Source organism: Oreochromis aureus, linkage group 10, assembly GCF_013358895.1.
Source record: "Oreochromis aureus strain Israel breed Guangdong linkage group 10, ZZ_aureus, whole genome shotgun sequence".
Taxonomy (NCBI): Eukaryota; Metazoa; Chordata; class Actinopteri; order Cichliformes; family Cichlidae; genus Oreochromis; species Oreochromis aureus.
Window position 1 is genome coordinate 10,393,988 of NC_052951.1, and position 21,065 is coordinate 10,415,052.

At 42.0% G+C, this 21,065-nt stretch overlaps 2 protein-coding genes across 2 annotated transcripts; one reads left to right on the plus strand and one right to left on the minus strand.

The window, feature by feature from the left end:
- Positions 1-248: 248 nt before the first annotated feature.
- tmlhe (trimethyllysine hydroxylase, epsilon) lies at positions 249-11,020 on the plus strand. Its single transcript, XM_031751117.2, has 6 exons — positions 249-426; positions 8,966-9,245; positions 9,366-9,485; positions 9,574-9,810; positions 9,920-10,058; positions 10,204-11,020. The coding sequence occupies exons 1-6, from the start codon at positions 258-260 to the stop codon at positions 10,333-10,335; spliced, it is 1,077 nt and encodes a 358-aa protein (XP_031606977.2). The 5' UTR covers positions 249-257; the 3' UTR covers positions 10,336-11,020.
- Positions 11,021-11,173: 153 nt separating this feature from the next.
- Positions 11,174-17,731, minus strand: LOC116329156 (V-set and immunoglobulin domain-containing protein 1). Its single transcript, XM_031751131.2, has 7 exons — positions 17,567-17,731; positions 17,308-17,471; positions 16,409-16,616; positions 13,710-13,865; positions 11,789-11,905; positions 11,544-11,688; positions 11,174-11,453 (listed from the first exon to the last, which is right to left on the minus strand). The coding sequence occupies exons 1-7, from the start codon at positions 17,724-17,726 to the stop codon at positions 11,357-11,359; spliced, it is 1,047 nt and encodes a 348-aa protein (XP_031606991.2). The 5' UTR covers positions 17,727-17,731; the 3' UTR covers positions 11,174-11,356.
- Positions 17,732-21,065: the final 3,334 nt, after the last annotated feature.

Sequence of the window (21,065 nt, forward strand, 5' to 3'; positions counted from 1 at the left end):
GTGTGTTTGCACCTGAAATGTTTTGGAAGTTGCACAAGAGTGCGCTGAGACAGGCTCAGCTTCTGCGTGGTGTCAGCAGGAGCACAGGCGTTGCCACGGAGGGCTTGTGCTACTTTCGCGCACGAGGAGTGTCTTGGTGGGTTTAATTGTAACCCGATTTGCGCATGCCTGGTTTGTTTGTTTATTTGTTTTTATGTTATCACAAATTTCGCTGTTAACCCCTGACCACATATTTCTGAAATCACCAGAACTGCACTATGGAGGGGCCGCAGATGCGTTTTAACTATGTGTGGCTGAGAGATCACTGCCTCTCTGCTGCTTCGTACAACTCCAAAACTAACCAGAGGAACCTGGACACTGGGAGCATAGATCTGACTATACGTCCCGAAAGCACACGAGTGGAAGGAGACCACCTTGTTATCACCTGTAAGTGGGGAACTATAAGTGCAACAGTGGGTTGCACAGGTGGGTGGGAGAGAACGTGATGAAAAATGACTTTAAATTGTGTGAAGACCTGACTGCAAAAGTTGCCAGAATCATAAAGAAGAAAAACACTCCCTTTGTCTGCTACCGAAACACTCATGTTTTATGTAATATGTAATGACAGGGCAAATGAGTGTGGAAAAGCTAAGACACATTGTTGAAGTGCCACTTAGTATTATTATTATTATTTTTAAGGATGGCCATCATCTGTTTTCTAAATGGAGTCTTCATTCAACGTGGCCATTACTGTAAAGCAAAATATTTTGGAAATAACACATTTTCTTTAGTTAAATTGCATTAAAATGGCACATTCAAAACGCAGGAGCAAAGTTATTAAAACTAAACTAGAAACTGAAGCTATATGTGTAAAAACATTTTAGTTAACTAAAACATAAAAATATTGAAAAATCAAAAATTAAATGAAACGATTTGGTGAACTTGGAAAATAAACTAAACTACGATAAAAATATAGAAGAATCGAGCTTCGTTTTAGTGTTAGTTTGGTAAAAATTGTATTACAGCTTGTCTGATGAGACAGCTGATAGACATTGATAGGTTTGTAGCGTAAACCTATTCGCTGGAACGTTCAGGACAATTTGCTACACAGCAAGAACAATACACAAGTAGGCAACGTTCTTTGTGTTACTCATGCATGAGGGAGGCCTGCCTGGAGCCAAGTGTCGTTCCACCTACTTGACCTCCATCAGACTTTGTACCCGGTCTTCGTGCCACTTACTCCGAGCTGGCCTGGATGTGTGTCACCTTTTTGCAGTGGCTTTGGTGTATCCAGGTGGGTTGTTCTGCGATTTTCACAGCTGTTGGTGTTGTCAGCAGAGCCTGGTACGGTCCGTCCCACCGTGGCTTCGACCAGCACTTCCTCTTTATGACCTTTATCAGCACCCAGTCTCCTGGCTTCAAACGTTCGTCCTGTACAGAAACAGAATCATCTGGCAGATTATTTGCACTTGTGACTTCTTTGCTTTTCAGCATTTTAATCGTGTGTTTTCTTCTTCTGCTTTATCATTATCAGTACAAAACACTGGAACTCTAAATGGCCGGCCATATATTATTTCAAAGGGAGTTAGGCCATTACCAGTTGGCGTGATTCTCATATACATTTTCACTAGCTCAATGCAGACAACCCATGTTCTGCCTGTTTCCTCCATTGTTTTCCTGAGCCTCAGCTTACTGTTTATCGTGGCTCAAGAGTTGGGAGTTCGCCTTGTAATCGGAAGGTTGCCGGTTCGAGCCCCGGCTTGGACAGTCTCGGTCGTCGTGTCCTTGGGCAAGACACTTCACCCGTTGCCTACTGGTGGTGGTCAGAGGGCCCGGTGGCGCCAGTGTCCGGCAGCCTCGCCTCTGTCAGTGGCTGTGGCTACAATGTAGCTTGCCATCACCAGTGTGTGAATGTGTGTGTGAATGGGTGGATGACTGGATATGTAAAGCGCTTTGGGGTCCTTAGGGACTATTAAAGCGCTATATAAATACAGGCCATTTACCATTTACTCAGCTGTGTCACTCTTTGTCAGTGAAATATGTGGTGTCTGCCCTGTAAAAAGTTGTTGTGCAGCTTCAGAAAGGATCACACTACATCCAGCCATGGTTTCACCATCAGTATATACTGCTTTTATGGTGATTCTCTGTGGCCCTAATTTCAGCACTTTATCTGTGTAGGCCTCATCAGGCCCAAGCGTGGTCTTAAATCTCAGTGTGACATGCAAGTCTTCTGGCGCCTGTGTGTTGTGGCTGGTTGTCAACATTTCCTCAGCTGCAGCTAACAGTTTACAGTTTATTTGATCCGGTCTGGAGGCCGACAGGTCAAGTGTCCAGTAATAATGCAAATCCCCACTGTCCTGATGAACCATTGTCTCAGCAGTTTCTCCTTTCCCTGCAGCTATCATCCCAATGGATGTTGGAATTATTGAAATTCCAAGTTTCATCATCATATCTCTTCCCAAGAGGTTCACCGGACAAGTTGGGCACATTACAACTGAACCCTGAGCTGCCTCTCCTGTAGTAGGATCTCTAATCCACACTGGTTTAGAGATTCTATGCTGATTTAACTGACCATTTGCAGACTTCACATAAATTGTGCCACTTGAAGGATCAACTCCTGACACATGATCTTTTAAAACAGTTTTATCTGCACCTGAATCACACAGAAATTGAATGGTCTTGCCCTGCACAGTTAACATGCGAACTGGTTTTACTTCTTTCCCTGACAGATTTAACAATACTTCAGTTAAGTCTAGAGTCTGAAACACAGGCTGTTGTAAATTCTGGCAAACTAAAGGATCATTTGTACATGTATGTGTGTTAGCAGTGTCAACAGGTGCTAGTCATTTATTATAATAAGGGTTTCTTGCATCAGGGCGTTTATACTCGTCAAGCATGCGATCAGGACACTCCCTTCTCTTTTGCCATGGTTCCCCCTAAATTGCCATGAGCCTCTATTTCTTCTACTCCTGCCTCTGTTTTGCCCTCTTCCAGCCTGTCCCTGAAACAAAATTTCATCTGCTAAAAAGGCAGCGGCCTCAGAGCTTTGTAAATTCTTTTTTTTATTTTTAATAACTTCCTGCGCATGGCGGGCCCAATTCATGCATTCAACGGACCCGTCAGTGTTCTGATTAACATTTTGTCTTCTGATGAAAGCAGCAATGCGTGGATGGAAGCCATTCATCAGAGCATGCTTTAACTGCTGCTGATATGAGCTGGCCTTCTCTGCACTCCCTTCAAGGCCGCTATGCTCTTTAAAAACTTCCTCTAATCTCGCCCTGAACTCATGAACATCCTCTCCTTCTTTCTGCACACATTGGGCGATTTTGTTGTAATCTACAGAAGCTTTAAAGGTAGTTCTAAGATGCTCATAAACCCCATCAACTTGGCCTCTTAGGTTGTCATGGCCATAGCGTAGGACGGTATTACCATCCCTCCCTGTGTAGGTGCCTCGCACCCGAGCCCAGTTATATGTGAGACACTTCCGAAAGGTGGCTTCTGTTTCCTGGCCGTTTAAGCGGTACGAGGAGCAGAGTTGCTTGTGTCGGGCGATAAATTCATCAACATTAGTCAACGGGTCTCCTAAACCTTTACATGCCTCTGCACATTCAGATTCACTCCATGGCCTGTAAACACAAATAACATGGCTTCGGTCACCTTCAACACCAAAATGGGGATTCGCGACCTCCACCATGGGAAAGGTATCTAGGACAGGGTAGACAGGCATACCAGCTGCACTCGCCTCATCCCTTTTAGTTTTGGATCTAGTGTTATAAGGGCTTAAATATTGTGCTGCGGCATCCCCAAACTCCTGTCCTACTCTATCCTCCTCCTCTCTCTCTCTCTCTCTAATGCTGCTCTACGCTGTTGGTCCCTTAACGTCAGCACCACTGAAGTAGACTGCACCGTCTCATCTTCAGGTTTCACAGCTAATGCCTGCAAAGCTGCTCTCTTCGCGTTCACTGCCTCCTGTCTTTTCTGCGCCTGCTCTAACCACAGTTTAGCGGACGCCAATTGTAACTCTCGCTCTTGTTTCAATTTCCCTTTTGCACAAGCTGCCTTTACTGTCAACTGCTCTACTAACATTTGACATTGTCCTACAACCAATTTACATTCAAAATCATATTTCTTGCACCAATGTCCTAAATACTTAGTGCTTCCGGGAGCAAAGTTCATCATAAACTTCTCATCACCCTCTGACGCACTCTTAGTTGCTTGGGAACCCATAATAACAACAACAGCTGTCACAGACCACGTGTTCTGCTCTGCATCCACTCACACAAACACACTCACAACCACAACAACAACAACAACGACAATAACAAAGAATAGGCCTATTGTCCACTACAAATGGACTCCGCGGAACTTCTCAACACCCGACTGAGCGGCGGAGAAAGTATTACAGGACCCCACAAAGCGGTCCGTGTTTACATTACTAAGACGACGAACCCAAAAAGTTCGAACTGCGCAACTCTGCGACTTAATGCTTCTGTACAAAAAACCCCACTGAGCGGCTTTGTACATCGCCCCACTAAGACGGCGAATTTTAGCCCCACTAAGCGGCCACGGACAACGCCCCACTGAGCGGCGAAGACATGTCACACAGTGGAAATGTGTATTTATCTTGTATATTGTTTTATTTTGATTTTTAGTGTTTATTTATGAGTGTCGTTTTATTTGCATGGTTTTATTCTATTTCTATTGCATGGTTTTTAGTGTTTTATGTGACATGGTTTTTATCCACTGTGGACTGGCTGCACATGGGACAAATTAGCTGATAGGGACCACCTGCTGAGGCATGGGTGTGTCCAGAGGTGGCCTATCAGCTGTGTAAAGACCTTTTAAAAGCAGGCTAGCTGAGCGCTGAAGGGAGAGAGGCCCCAGACTGGAAGGTTAGTGCTAGATGGCCAGCGTGACACAGCGACCCAGCGACCCAGCGACCCAGTCCTGACCTCATGGAACGGCAACAGTAGGAGACAACGCGTGTGACTGGCAGCAGGGCAGAGGTTTACCTCTGCCTGCATTTGTGAGTAGGGTCTCTACTGTTTACTGGATGCAGCTGGATTGGGAGAGGGTCGCCATGGCCATGAGCCGGGCCGCTTCTGGGACCATTGTTCTGGCCCCTATTTGTTATGTTACAGGACACCGACGCAAGGGGAGCTGTGGCGGTGGTCGCATAATGGATTCGGGTGCAGAACGCAAGCCGGGCTGGGAAGTGATGGGCCAGCGGAAGGACAAGAAGATGGGAGGCTCTTTCTTGTCTGCCGAAGACGAGGCTGGCGTGGACTCGGCTCTAAAGAAGGAATTCCCGGCCTGCTGATGGACCCATAATGAACATGTGGCATAATTATAGCAGGGGGCTTTTAATGAATGTAGTAGTTTTACGAGTTTTAGAATTGTTTTATTTAGTTTTAGTAGATAACATTTTATTTCATACATTTTAAGGGCGTTTTTATTTGTGCTCCCTGGCCTAGTAATAAACTGTTTCTGATGAGACCTGCTTCATCTCTGTGCCCGTGGTATCCGACTCTCCTGCTCCCCCTTGTATTTTAAAGAATCTTTCTTTTTAGCGTAAAAAGTCCGCCCGTGTTACATACAGTTATAGAGATGGACTCTAAACTTACTTGGAGTTGTTCATTGCGAGTAGCATCAGTCCCGAATCCCGTCAATCACCATCCATCGAGGAGAAAAACAGACGGCTAATCCACCGGCCCGATGATGAATTCTCACGCCTCGGGGCTTTGCTGCAGGACCTCTATAAATCCTGGCTGACGTCAGTCTTTCGGCGTGTCTCTTTTCCCCTCGGTGAATGTCGATTCCAAGGATCCGGCTCAAGAATGACCAGTTAATGATGGTTAATGGTTTGTAGCGTAAACCTATTCGCTGGAACGTTCAGGACAATTTGCTACACAGCAAGAACAAGACACAAGTAGGCAACGTTCTTTGTGTTACTCATGCATGAGGGAGGCCTGCCTGGAGCCAAGTGTCGTTCCACCTACTTGACCTCCATCAGACTCTCAGCCAGGTTCCCCATAGCACTCCTTTTATTGTGGTTACTTGAATATGCATAGGGTCATTAACATATAACGGCTTACATAGGTATACATTTGAACAAGGAATACCCTGCCTGTGGTTTTGTAAGTGCGTGTGTGTGTGTGTGTGTGTGTGTGTGTGTGTGTGTGTGTGTGTGTGTAAGAATTCCTTTCAACACACAGTTAAAGTACAAATGGTAAGAATAAAAATGACAAACATTTAACAATTCACTCTAACAGACATGTTTATTGAAACTTTAGATGTCTACAAGGCTGTGAGTCTTCTGTTTTCAAACTGATTTTCCTAAAAAAACAACCCAAAATAAACCTTTTCATGCAATAAACACTAAACTAAAACAAGAAGATCCATCTCTGGAAACTTATTGAAACTAAATTGAATTTAGAACAAAAATTCAAAATAAAATAAAAAAGTCTAATTAGAAAAAGCAAAGCTATAATAACTCTGCCCAGGGCCGGCTCGTCTGAAGTTCTCTGCACATTCAAATATACTGTAGTGGTCTTTGCCCCCTGGCACAATGTATTTGCGTAAAGATTTACTTCATGTGCAGGTACGATAAGGCTTAGGGTGTAGTTATCCAAAGGAGAAAAACATAGACAATTTCAGTTATATACCATAAAATCGCTTTACACGTACAGGGAATGTTGCCTAAGCTGGATTTAGATAGCAGCCTTTATCAGCAGTCACTGTAAAAAGATGAGACTGAGACATATCTGTGCTCCTCCTTTAGTGTTTTCTACTGACCCCTAAAAGCTAGTTGAAGTTTGACACAAGGAAAAAACCCCTAAATGGTGTAATTTATGCCTGCATTCCAGTCTGCTCTGGAACACAACTGAGAAAAAGTGCAGGTTTATATTTTTTTGTGATCTGCTGCCCACAACTCAGGGGGAGGATCGTGGATTCCTCTTCCTGCCCACCAGTGAAGAAACTCTTTCCACACTCTGTAACACCTCATCTTCCACATAATCGCCCAGCTGCTGTAGACACAAGCCATTGCTCAGCTCACAGTGCTGTTCCCCAGAGAGAATCCCAGCAGGGGGAGGCGAGCTAGCTTAACCAGCACAAAGCACTGGCTAGCTGGAGTCATTACTTATTCTGTCTGCTAAGTGAAAAAAGTCAGGTGGGATTTAGTTGCCCTTGCTTTGTGAAATCTGAAGATTAAACGGTCCTGCAGATGCCAGGTGTGGACCAGTGGAAACTATTCACTCCCTCTGCTCTAGTTTGAAAAAATGTTAATCTCTGACCCATGGGACTCAGACACAAGCTGGAATTATTCACTCTTTAGTACAGGAGTCAGTGTACAGACCGGGAAACTCCATCTTCCTTTAAGCTTTTAAGAACATAGCAGTGCCGTCAGAGTGTTGTAGATCCGTTTTCTCTGTGGGAATATCTCTGGATTATACTCTACCATTCTTTAAAAAAAAAAAAACAGACTGTGCAGCTGCTGAAAAGTACTCTCACTATGGTTTAATGCAGGCACAAGAGTGACACAGTGTCTTACATACAGTGACATATGTCGATGTGGCAGCCCCATGACAGCTACTGATGCAGGCATTCTGGCATGCATGCCTCTCCCTGTTAGTGGAACATATTCAAGGTCAGCTCAGTTTCTGAGCGTGTATTCTGTTTGTGAACAGGGGGGCTTTCAGAGTTAGGTTAGCAAATGCTAAATCACAGCACCACGTGGACCGCCTGCTATAAATGTTGCATTCAGATCCGAGTCAGGTAATCTTGAGAACCCCTTTTGCTATTGTGCGCTTGCTTGCACTCTGGTGGCAACAGTCAATATTTCAAGGCTTCCAGCAGTTACTCACCAAGACTTCCTGTTTGTTGTTATTGTTCACAGTACAGCTAGAATACAGATCCATTTAAGATAAAATGAAAAAGAAAATACAAAGCGAAATCATGGACAGACAATAGAAATTGGTGCTTAAATGGCTGTTTGGCTCAATGGCTTCCTGTTTTGCTTTGTACATGGGCTGTTTTCCTGTATTCTGCCAAAGCCCATACAAGCTTAATTAGCCTAGCAAGCAAGGACTACAAACAGAATCCAGAAAACTTCTTCTATGACTACACACATTCTCATGTAGAGTCTTTATAGAGAAAATTGTATGTAATAAGAGTCCCTGCAACTCATTTGCTGCATATGTACGTACAGATGGAGGATTTTACAGGCCTGTTAATGTCCTGCAATCCTGTATGTATACTGCCTAGCTGTCACAGGGCACAAGAGGCAGGGTACACCTTGGATACAGACATGGAGACAGACAACCATTCCCTCAAACTGTTTTAAAAATGTCTCATTCAGCCAATAATTTATTTAATAATGCCTTCAATCTAACACTTATACTCTGATGAATGCATTGGGAGCAACTCAGGATTCACTATCTTGGTTAACAGCATTTGACTGGAGGAGCCAAGGATTGAACCACCAAAATTCCAATTGGTAGATAATCTCCTTAAACAGATGGAATCTACTAGAGTAGCTTTGCATTAGTAGAAGTTGAAAATAAGCCCAAGTCATCTTCTAGCTTGTTTCATCACTTCATCATCTGGCTGAAACAAGCAATTGTAGCTCCTTTCCTTCAAAGGCCACTTAATTCTAATTAACTGTGCTCATTGAAAGAAGGTTGAAAGAGCAGGTGGGTGGGGCTTCTGTGTTCACAGCCAGAGCTGTAGGCCTGAGATGACCATATTAGGAATATTCTCTGGAAGATTCTCTCTCACTGACATCACACAGAACCCAGAAAACAAAAAAAAAAGAAGAGAAACAGTTTGAAACTGCACACTTGACTCATAGGGAATACTGTACTTGCACATAGGATTACCTCATTATCTGAAATGTTTATTACAGGAAGTAGAATCATCCAATATAACCTTAAAGTAGAAATCTGTCAAAGTCAGCTTAACCGTATTTTGCATGTCAATGTTCCAGGGCCTGGTGGTCACATGTCCAAGTACAGTCTCAGTTGGCTTACTGAGAACAGCTTTGAGAGAAAGTACCAGAGCGCAGAACAACCGCGCATCCTCTGGAATTCAGACATCTATAGAAATGCAACCATAACCTCATCCAAATGGGACACGTTCATGAGCTGTGATGACGAGCTAAAGAAATTTCTTCAAAATTATCTTCTGTACGGGATCGCGTTTGTAGACGATGTCCCAGCCACAGTGGAAGCCACAGAGGCAGTAACCCAGAGGGTCAGTCTAATCAGGTATGCTTCCTGTTGGCCTACAGGTCACATTCTCATCTTTACGTTTACGCTTCATATCCAGTGGCGTCGTTCAACCAGCTGTCTGTTGATTCTCCTCAATTTCATCTGTTTCTCACAAAGGGAGACTACCTACGGCAGAATGTGGTGCTTCACTTCAGATTTTTCCAGGGGAGATACTGCCTACAGCCAGCTGGCCCTGGACCGTCACACTGACACCTCCTACTTTCAGGAACCGTGTGGGTAGGTGCAGCAGAGATGGGCTTGTTGATGTAACGTTGACTTCTCATAATTATGTTTGGATATTTGATGCTTCTGATCGTTATGGCAGAATCCAGGTTTTCCACTGTCTCAAGCATGAGGGAACCGGGGGAAGGACGCTGCTCGTTGATGGGTTCTACGCTGCAGAAAAATTACGTCAGAGGTCACCTGAAAGCTTTGAGCTGCTTGCTCAGGTGCCCATCAAGCACGAGTACATCGAAAATACCGACAGGCACCAAAACCACATCAAAGGCATCGGCCCCGTGCTCAATGTGTATCCTTGGAACAATGAAATGTATCTTATACGGTATGTTAAAGCTGAAATTTAGTGTTGTCTTTACTTTTCTGATATTGTTTTCACTTGTTTAGTGGTTGTCCATTTAATTAGCACGACTGATGTATTTACGTATTGACAGATACAACAACTACAATCGATCTGTGCTAAACACAATCCCCCATGATGTGGTTCAGCGCTGGTACGCAGCGCATCGAGAGCTGACCACAGAGCTCAGGAGGCCAGAGAACGAGCTATGGGTGAAGCTGACTCCGGGGAAAGTAAGATATGTGCAGGCCACAATATCAGAACATAAATGCTTCTCTGAGTTCCAACGAAAATGAATTCGTAGTTAAGTCACAGGACAACTTAAATGTCAGTGTTGCCTTGTAATCTGAGTGTTTTGCCCTGTCTTTTCCCCGTAAGGTTGTTTTCATAGACAACTGGCGAGTCTTACACGGGAGGGAGTCTTTCACTGGCTCGAGGCAAATCTGTGGATGCTATCTGACCAGAGATGACGTCCTCAGTGCTGCCCGCTGCTTTGGGCTCCAGGCCTGAACGTGAAGTTTTCTTCACTTGACTGCCTTATCACTCTGCCCACAATACAAGTTTAATTAACACTGCACTGATACTGCTGGAGCATGTTTTATTTTGCTCTTCTGTATTTTTTAATTAACATTTGATTTTTTTTTTAAAGTTTATGTGAAGTTAGAGTATGAATGTGTCCTGAATTTTACTTGAAACAAATGTCTAAATCCTCAAATGGCTTCCAGTTATCAAACTGTGTTGTGATGCGTTCTTTTTATTACTTTTACTTCCATGTGCTGATCCTGTTTTTATCACACAGCATATCCTCGACACTCTCACAATACTCAGTAAACACAGCCTCTGACACTCATGTGACAAATCTTTTGAGGCACTCTGGTGATTCAGAAATGTTTTATTTAATCATGATCTGTAAAGTTTGCATGTGATACAAAACAAATTGATGGTTAAACTTACATTTATTACTTCTGTTACTACTGAAAAAAAAAGTTATTTAAAAAAGTTTAAAACAGGTTATAATAAAAATCAGAAAAAAAGACAAAACAAAATCATAGACTGAGCTGGTTGTGCACATCATAAGTAGTGCAACCTCAGTGTTAGTAACTTAGCATATTGATCATTCATAGGATTCACGAGTGCAATCAAACAATACAGAATTATTCACAAAGCCTATGGAATAAAGTACATTCAAAACTGGGCTGTGATTTAATGTCCCTTTGTATAGGCATGACATTATCAATGTGATTTATTTGATTTTCCTTTTATGTAAAAAAAATTAGAATCATGTTCATACAGTTTATTTTTTTTCACACAATGTAAGAAAAAAGAAAATTGAAATTTAAAACATTACTTAACTGAAATTGGAGAAAAAAAAAGCTGTAAAACTGTCAGAATTTGAGTAAGCACAGAAAATGCAAATTCAAACATGAAGATTAGCTCCATTGTTCTCATTACATCTGAATTCTCTCCATGACAAAGAGTGGGATACATAATAGTGATGCTAATGCAATGCTGTAGCTGTTTAAAGTGGCATTTAGGCTTGTGGGCCTTCTTCCTCATCCTGAAGGTTGTCAGCTGTGTTTGCATTGGGAATGCTGTCATAGGCCTCCTGGGCTGGAGGAGAGCTCCCCCTAGTGGACAAACAAACAGTAGCCGTTATGCCCTTAAACTCTATATGACCAGATCAATGGAAGAAGTGTATCAAAAATCTGTAATCTCACTTCATCTCGTTGGCCTCTGCCGTTTTAACAGCGTTGTATTTGTGTTTCTTCACTGTGTGAGCAATGAACCACGCAACCAGGCCGATCAGCACGCACCCGAGCAGCGCTCCGATAACTGCGCCTGCGATAACCCCATCTGCCGCTTCTATACAAACACAAACATTTTATACCTGTGAGGGGGGGATTGTTACACACACACAAACACACATATTAAAACTCCCAAAAAATTAAATGTGAGTACAAACCAGGATTCAGCTCAATGGTGCATGTTGCAAAGCCCACAACATTTGTAGCATTGCACTGGTACTCCCCAAACTCAAACTGGGAGATGTTTTTGATTTCCAGTATTCCAGTTGTGGTTGCTGAGAAAAAACAAAGTTCACTCAGATTCATGAGATGGTAAATGTGCTAATGCATATATGTGTATATACAGTTAAGCCCATAATTATTCATACCCCTGCCGAATTTTGAGTTAAAGTTACTTTTGTTCAACAAGCAAGTTCTTTTTTGAGCAGAAATGACACAGGTGTCTCCCCAAAGATAATAAGACGATGTACAAGAGGCATCATTGTGGAAAAAATATTTCTCAGGTTTTATTTATATTTTAGCAAAAGTATCATGTCCAGAATTATTCATACCCTTCTCAATAATCAATAGAAAAAAGCCTTTATTGGCTATTACAGCAATCAAACGCTTCCTATAATTGCAGACCAGCTTTTTGCATGTCTCCACAGGCATTTTTGCCCATTCATCTTTAGCAATGAGCTCCAAATCTTTCAGGTTGGAGGGTCTTCTTGCCATCACCCTGATCTTTAGCTCCCTCCACAGATTCTCAATTGGATTCAAGTCAGGACTCTGGCTAGGCCACTGCAAAACGTTAATGTTGTTGTCTGCTAACCATTTCTTCACCACGTTTGCTGTATGTTTTGGGTCATTGTCGTGCTAAAATGTCCACTGGTTCCCAAGGCCAAGTTTTTCTGCAGACTGCCTGATGTTGTTGTTGTGAATCTTCATGTATTGCTCTTTTTTCATGGTGCTGTTTACTGTGATTAGGTTCTATGGTCCATTGGCTAAAAAACACCCCCAAAGCATTAGGTTCCCACCACCATGTTTGACAGTGGGGATGGTGTTCTTTGGGTTGAAGGCTTCTCCATTTTTATGCCAAATGAAGGCAACATCATTGTGACCAAATAATTCAATTTTTGTTTCATCTGACCATAACACTGAAGACCAGAAATCTTCTTCTTTGTCCAGATGAGCATTTGCAAAGGCCAAATGAGCTTTGGCATGCCTTAGAAGTGCCTGGAGAAGTGGCGTTTTCCTTGGTCTGCATCCGTGGAACCCAACAGTGTCCGTTGGACTGTCTGCCTTGAGACATTGCCACCAGCAGAGCCCAGATTCACTAGAATGGCCTTGGTGGTGATCCTTGGATTCTTTTTCACCTCTCTCACTATTCTCCTGGCCAGCATAGGTTTCACTTTTGGCTTCCGACAACATCCTCTGAGATTATCCACAGTGCGGAACATCTTCTATTTTTTAATAATACTTTGCACTGTAGCCACTGGAACTTGAAAACATTTGGATATGGCCTTGTAGCCCATTCCTCACTTGTGAGCAGCCACAATGCACAGCTGCAGGTCCTCACTGAGTTCCTTTGTCTTAGCCATGAATGTCCACAGACCACCTGCAGAGAGCTGCTGTTTTCACCTGTTGAGTTGAGTAAAACAGCTATTTCCAATTAATCAGGGTAATTAGGATGCTTTAGAACAGCTTTGACTATTTGGAATGGTATGGAACTTTGGATTTTCCCAGAGACTGTGACAGTTTGTAAAGGGTATGAATAATTCTGGACATGATACTTTTTGCTCAAATGTAAATAAAAGCTGAGAAATATTTTTTTCCACAATGATGCGTCTTGTACATCATCTTATTATCTTTTGTGAGACGCCTGTGTCATTTCCAGTCAAAAAATAACTTGCTAGTTGAATAAAAGTAACTTTAAGTCAAAATTTGCCAGGGGTATGAATAATTATGGGCTTAACTGTATATATATATATATACATATGTATGTATGTATATATATATATATATATATACACATATATATATATGTATATGTGTATATATATATATATATGGGTGTGTGTATACAGATGCTGGACTCACTTCTTCCCAGCACAGGCCTCCTTGTCTTGGTCTGATCCAGTTTGGCCCAGTTGTAGGTTGGTGTTGGGTTTCCCTGCTCACTGTGGCAGGTCAGAGTGACCAGGTGACCCGATTCAACATTGCCGTGGACGGCGCAGTAAGGGGCAGATGGTTTCTCTGGCAGACCACAGGGAAGGTAAGGCTTTATTGGCTACTTGACATTATTACAAAGCACACTTTCAGCCTGGAGAAAACACTGACATTTTTCAAGCCATTTAAACAGGAGCTCCTGAATAAAGAGATCAGCTTCCCTTTGAGGCTTGGCAAGGAAATCCAGTCATCACCATAGCCTTAAAACCTTCCTTTTTGATAACGCTTATAGTTAGGTCTTGATCAGGTGACCCCTAACCTTCCCTTAGTTGCAACACTGCTAGGCTGCTGGGGGCTTCCCATGATGCTTCTTCACTCCTCGTTTTCCCTCTCTATGTGTTTATAGACCACTCTGCATTTAATCATTAGTTAGTATTAATCTCTGACTCTCTTCCACAGCTTGTCTTTTGTCCTGTCTCCCTCCCCTCACCCCCACCCACAAACTGGTCAAAACAGGCTGCCCCTCCGTGAGCCTGGTTCTGCTGGAGGTTCCTTCCTGTTAAACCGCAGTTTTTCCTTCCCGCTTTTGCAAAGTGTTTGCTCATAGGGGGTCATCTGATTGTTGGGGTTTTTTCTGTATTACTGTAGGATTTTACATTATAATATATGACACCTTGAGGCGACTGTTGTTATTATTTGGTGTAATATGAATAATTTACTCATTTTTCTTCTTTTTTTTCTCTCTTCTTTTTATTACTTTTGGATATTTTTACCACCGCAAGCTTTGACGTTATTTCAGCAAAACCACAGGGTAACTTTAGAGGGGAAATCACGCTTTAGTGACAGCTTATGAGCATCTGATGGGACTGCAAGCAAAACACTTTGAAAGCGCTGATTTTCATCTTTAACACCACATTGTTTTATAATCCTCTTAGACTGAGTTAGATACTGAGGAGAGGAAACAACTAGTAGATATGTCAGATAAAAGCAGTGGAATTAAAAAAATGTACTTTCTTTTCTGAAATTTGTTGCAGTATGAAGTGGGATAAAGCAGCAACGGTCAAGTGCCTCTAGATGCTCTTTCAGTCACTGCTTTAGAACAGATGCTCTACACCGTATTGATTACCGCTATATTCCAGTCCGCAGCTCTGTGTGTGTTTATCAGTGTGTATTTTCTTCTTTCCTGTTTATGCTGGTTTCTCCCTGTAGGTGCCATCAATTATTGGCTTCCACTGCTGAGTGTCTCTCCAACACCTGATTGGCTGATTTTAATCTTGAGAGAATAAATCACCAGCCAGAGAGCAGATCTCAAGCATGAGGGTCCTCTCTCCTTTCTGCCCTATCTGTGTGAGCTGTTGACACTGTACTGGTAATTTAGATGCACCAGGGTGTTTTTTAGTCTTTCCTTGGGTTATTTTTTGTGAAATAAAGTCATTGTGTATTGTAGATTGTTTATCAAAGATGGTTAACAGATTTGTTTGTTAAAATAGCAAATCCTTTTAATCAAACAAAACGTCACGTGGCTAGCCATTAGTCATCGTGATTCAGGATACGTTAGGAGTGGCCTCATCGTGAGCTGAGCAGCAACTGAAGATGCAATCTGTGTTTTATTGCGCCTGCCTGCTGATTATTAGATGGTTCAGTAAGACAGTTGGAAACAAACTGTACGCCAAAATCATGTTTGATACCATATATGTTTTAACTTTCACAAAAAAGACATCAGGAAAACATATGAAGTTTCTATACATATGAATTTGTAATTTATGGCAAAGCTGTCCAGTCTCAGTACGTTGTATGTGAAAATAAGTGATGCAAATCAGCCTTGAGCCCATGTTAATCAGCATGAGTGTGGTCATACATATTCATATGTGCCTCACAGTCAGTATAAAGAAAGTGCCCCACTCCCCAGTAATTTTTTCCATAAAGGCTGTACAGTATTTAGGTAGCACATGCATGCAGCAGACACTCATATATATTCTGTAAGCAGTACGAGGATGCAGTCACAGTCCTTTTTCTAATTTCCAACACTGACAATGAGGAGACTGCTGAAGTAACCATGGAAACTACTGAGGCCTGCAAGGTTGTCCTGGTAACTCGGTGAATGAGGGGATTTGAGATGAATGTAATTCCCTATTTACGCTGTTCAGGGCCACTACTTTAATAGGTTTGTTAATGTTACAACATTGATAATTGATACAGAAATCTCAGGTGAGGAAAGATAGCTGAAACATTTTTACTGAAATCACAGTTTCGATAAAAACACTGGCACTTCCTTTTCAGGGAGTCACACACGCTTACTTAGAGGAAGAGAATAATGGCTGAAGCAGCAGCATTCTAATGGGTGTAATCAGGTAGCATGAAATCTCCTACACACCCACTGTTTACCCTCGCAAGCTTTCTGATTCCTGGACTGTGAGAATGTGTGTAGGTTCCTTTCCCTGACTCAGTCCTTTTGTTAACTTTTACCCGTGCTTTTGTGTGACCTAAGTGTGTTAGAGTTCATGTTTTATCTTTAAAAAACGATCTGTACTGCATTCAATAGGATCAAACAGGGTTGAAAATGTAATAACATAAAAACACAATAATATACCAAACACCAAAAATCTATTTCAAAAGTGGGCCAAACTCACCGAGGACATTCACGACGATATTTGCCTGAGACTGTCCATCAACATCGGGCAAATTGTGAACTTCACACGTGTAGAGCCCAGAGTCCGATGGTTGCATGTTTCTGATAGTTATGGAGGCATTCATGGTGGCCCCTGGAGTAGCTGGAGTTTGAATCCTGCCTTCGTAAGACTTGGGAATAACAACCTGTCCTGACTGATAGTAAAAGATCTGAAAGCAAATGGCAAGAAGTCAGATCAAATCTGTTGGCTATCACTGCACAAACTCACTGTCCTCGAGCTAGTTTGCATGAGTGATCCAAATACTTGGAGAGATGAAACCTTTAGTTCTCCAGTTAATATGATATTTAGAAGACCAACGTTTTTTTTCCATATCATCATGTAATAGATGTCTTTAAAAGCACTTTTTTGAAGTTGCGTGAAGCAGCATATTTGTGAGTCTGTGGCTGAAAGATATTTGTCGATCTCAGTCACAGGCTTTGCGATCCAGACTGGGTGTGTCTGCTAGCTGGTAAGAAAACGTGGCACAGCAAGAAAAGGCGCAAACCTGTATGCTTAGCTGTGCATAGACATATGTTTTTTAAATAATTTAAAATACAGGAACAAACTAAATGTTTGCTGCCCTGATGAGAATCCATTCCTTTGATGCATTTTGAAGATGACCTGTGCTATGTTCTGAGGAAACAACTCTTATCTGCTCTGGAAAACTTGGAAGAAACACAAAATCACTCATGTCTTTCAGAAGTGATCACCATGTGTAGTCACATGAGTTTATTGGCCTCAATTTCTACTTGCACACCCTCTTTTTAGCTACTAAATTGAAAGAGATTTCATGATCCTGGTCCATAAAACTACAAATTAGTTGGTGCATGGCTGTAATCTGAACAATAGACTGCATCTACCTGTTGTGCAGTCATGGCGGATTTTGAGAGAAATTCCCACTGGATTGTTAGGCCGGCAGTTGTCGCCGCTGTAGTGGTAAACGTACAGTCGAGCAGGACACTTCCACCAATTGTCACATTGACGTATTTCTGCATCGTCGTCACTGTGATGAGTTCGACACATCCTGTAAAACAATATCAGAGCTCAAGTAGGTTTCCAATAAAATGTAAACTTGCAACAAAAAAAACAAATGATAATGTAAGACAGAAATGTGCTTACCTGTAATGCTTAAAAGCACCAACAAGAGCTGCACAGAGCACATCTTTACAAAAGCTGTGGGGATTCTCACAGAACGTCCTAAGAACTGAACTTTATACTTTTCTGTCTCAGCGTGGGCTCGCCGTGCAAGCAGGTCTAGAAGAGGAAGGGGTAAATGCATTACAGTAAATGCATTACAGGCAAGGTCGGGGAATTCACGGTAACAGAACTGCTGATAATGCGCATGTTTGCATTTCCATGTTTGCCAGACAAGGTGTGTACACTGGGTGTGTAGAGAACTGTTTTTCAGAAATTTTAGATTTGGGCACTCGGGCTCAAAAAGTTTAAATCGGGGTGGATGAAAATGAGAAATGATGGCAAAGAAAAACCCCTAATCTGGTCATGCTTTGGGCAGATACAATGTGGACCTTAAAGGAAACAAATGGACTGAGTGCAGTCTGCTCTGTGTGTGTGTGTGTGTTTTGAAATGTTGACTGTACATGGCAGGTTAGGAACTCGCAGTGTTGTGACAATGATGGTTAATTCATTTTTCAGTACTTTGGCAGTAGTTTCACCACAGCTCATCCTCCTTGTCTTGTAAGTCATTCTGGGTCAGGGCTTCTGGCAAAGGAATTAATGTAATTTAATCTCCACCTGGCCTTTATCGCTCGCCTCGAGGAAGTGTAAGCCAAAGCGCTGCAACATGCCGCTTATCACTGGGGAGTCCACTCCCTGGTGCTGCTGCCTACTTAATAAAGGCAGTTTCACCTTTGTCGTTTTCGCTCACACAGCGTGTAGCACAATGCTGACAGGGAGAGACAGTGAATCATACATGATTAATTGTCTATAATTACCAGAAACTGACATAAGTGATTAACAATGTGAAAAATGTTGATTAGGGGTGACTAGAGGGGTGAGGGAGGGAGGCAGCGGCATGATGTGGGAAGCGGAGGAAGGCGTGTAGAGCTCATTATCCAGAAGACGCTTATGTGATAGGCTGGCAAATGACACAATATCACTGTCTGTAGACTTTGTCTGAAAATTAAAAAAAAGAAAGTGTTAGCAGCTGTGTGTTTGGGCAGAACTGCAGAGCGAAACAACAAGGGGCCAGTCTTTAAATAAATGCATCAGCATGACTCACGACCAGCTAATCAGAGTCTGAGAGCGTTCTGATTCCATGACAAGTCAAGTGGGAAAACCACTAATGAATGAGTAGAACCATTAATAATGTATTCAGTTAGTTACATTTGGGAAATGCTTATTCCCACATAAATTGAGAACAGGATTATAGAAACACAATAAGCAGATCCCTTGTTATTTGAGGGCAGATTTTAGATCACATTTCTGGCAAATTTGGTCCTTCTTCAGCTCTCCATGCAGACTCTTTGGCCTCCGTGCAACCAAATCCCGCTCAGGCCTGATTTGTCAATAGCACTTGAATTACAGATGTAAATGAGAACACTTTGTGTACCAGAAAATCCACAGGTGTTACATATTCACGCGCAGAGATCTGTTTTTAGAGATTAGCGTGACAGAAGCTGACATTGTAATAGCACATCTGGCAGAACGTGATAAAACATTCACATTTGTGCTTCGTGTTTTAGCTAAATTTTATCGAAGCTGACAGATCGTCCACGTTCAGCAAAACAATGGCCTGTTTCATTTATGGCTGGTCATGTTTGTTTTGATTCAAAGAAGTCAATTTTTTACACTATTACTGCAAAAAAAAAAGTATACAGTTTTAGAGGGTCAAGGGGGAAATAATATATTAAAAAATAAATAAATAAATAATACTACCTTCACATGCACAGTCATTAGGGGCCAGTTACAGCCTCTTTGTTGGAGTAAGACTAAGGGTTTACCCCATGATGCTATAAATGATCACGCTGGTGCTTTCAAGTGAATGCTTAATGCCAATATTTTAGTATAAAGATTTGATTCATCACCTGATTCATCCACTTGACACTTGAATATTTGTACTAAAAACAAAAAAACAAAAATTACCCATTAGCTATTGAAGCACTTCAGAAGAAATCCAACAAATCTACTGTTAAAATATGTTGGGAACCTGTTAAAGAATGCTTCACAAAATCCTGACCACTGGTTTTGTGGTAGCCTTAGAGGAGAAAGGGATCATCAGAGTCATTGTCATAAATGCTCTGGGGACCATAAATGCTTGCACCTGTACCGAGCAAGCAAGACCGCAACTTAGCCATCATGGATAATAAAATGGGAAGATTAGATTGTTGCCATTTTCTGACTGTTTCACCCCTCAGCCACACTATACTGACTCTTCTTTCTATTCCAGTCACATTAATGGGTCTGCAGTTAGTTTGAATCCGAGCGGAGAGCTGATGATGCATGCGCCCTGTAGCATCCACCGAGCCGCGAGCGTCATCTCACAGAGGCTGCTTGGACCTGTAACTGTGTCCTCCTCAAACCTCCGGCAGGTTTCTGTGTAATACCTCCACACAGACTTACTCATCCACCCACTGCAAACAGTGGTTCCCTGTCGGCAGACTGCGAGGGGGCGTAAAACTCAGAGCTCAGAAAGAGTGAGTACACATTGAGTGGTATTTTCTTCTGCTTTTTTTGACAAACCTGTCTGAACAATCCGACTGGTTGTTGTAGTAATGCACAGTGCTGGGGAAGTATTTGAATCCCTCATGGTGGAAAATTACCACAGCACTTTCAAACCATTCTAGTAAGTTATGACAAGTGCTGCTTAGAACACAAATCAACTCAAAGTATACGAGTGTAATTGGAAAGATGCACTTCTGAAAATAAAAGTGCATAAGAAGTACCCAGTGCGGAAGAAGGCATCTGTGAATGTTCTGCACTTAAATGTCTCTCAGTCTTTCATGAAGATTTACAACTTTTCCCCCACAGTGTTTCATTCTGCACCAGTGTAATGGATAAACAATTAGATAAAAGTTCCTGTTTTTTTTCACTATCAAAATTTTTTGTGAGTTAACGAAAAACCTTCTGCTTAATAATTACAGGACAACCTGGGCAATGAGCTACCTGAACTTTTTCTGTCATTTTACACATTTATTTCTTACACTTAAAGCCCAGTGAGTCATGCTGACAGGTTTCTTTTATTAAATAAAGCAGCATTTCTTTATCATGTAAATCTGAGGCGTGCTGTTGAAACTGCACTTCTTTTTCTTATTTTGAGATATTTCAGTGATTAAATGTGCAGCTAAACTAATTTACACTGACAGAAATGTTTATTGGTATGGCCCACTTAAGGTCAAAATGCACTGTATGCCCCCCAGTCCTCCAATCTAAAGAGCTCAAAGCCATTTATAAACAAATATCATCTGTTCTTTAATGTGCTCTTGCTTTGTCTAGCAGATGAAGCGGTCAGATAAATGATGTCATGTAAAAGGTACTCGCATTAAAACTGCTGCTATTGAGAACAGGGATGCAATTCAGTCATTGGACAATAGATGGCAGGCCAGCCTGTTAGATGTGTTGTGATGAGCATTTCTCTAAGTATGTGCATGTGGATGTACAT

Excerpts from the sequence above, each read along its gene's own strand:
- tmlhe (XM_031751117.2), top strand. The coding sequence starts at position 258 with ATGGAGGGGCCGCAGATGCGTTTTAACTATGTGTGGCTGAGAGATCAC. Across the intron at positions 9,486-9,573 it reads TACTTTCAGGAACCGTGTGG|AATCCAGGTTTTCCACTGTC; the intron begins GTAGGTGCAGCA and ends TCGTTATGGCAG. Across the intron at positions 9,811-9,919 it reads AATGAAATGTATCTTATACG|ATACAACAACTACAATCGAT; the intron begins GTATGTTAAAGC and ends ACGTATTGACAG.
- LOC116329156 (XM_031751131.2), bottom strand. The coding sequence starts at position 17,726 with ATGCATTTACCCCTTCCTCTTCTAGACCTGCTTGCACGGCGAGCCCAC. Across the intron at positions 13,866-16,408 it reads TATCGTCGTGAATGTCCTCG|AGAAACCATCTGCCCCTTAC; the intron begins GTGAGTTTGGCC and ends GTGGTCTGCCAG. Across the intron at positions 11,906-13,709 it reads GAGGCCTGTGCTGGGAAGAA|CAACCACAACTGGAATACTG; the intron begins GTGAGTCCAGCA and ends GTTTTTTCTCAG.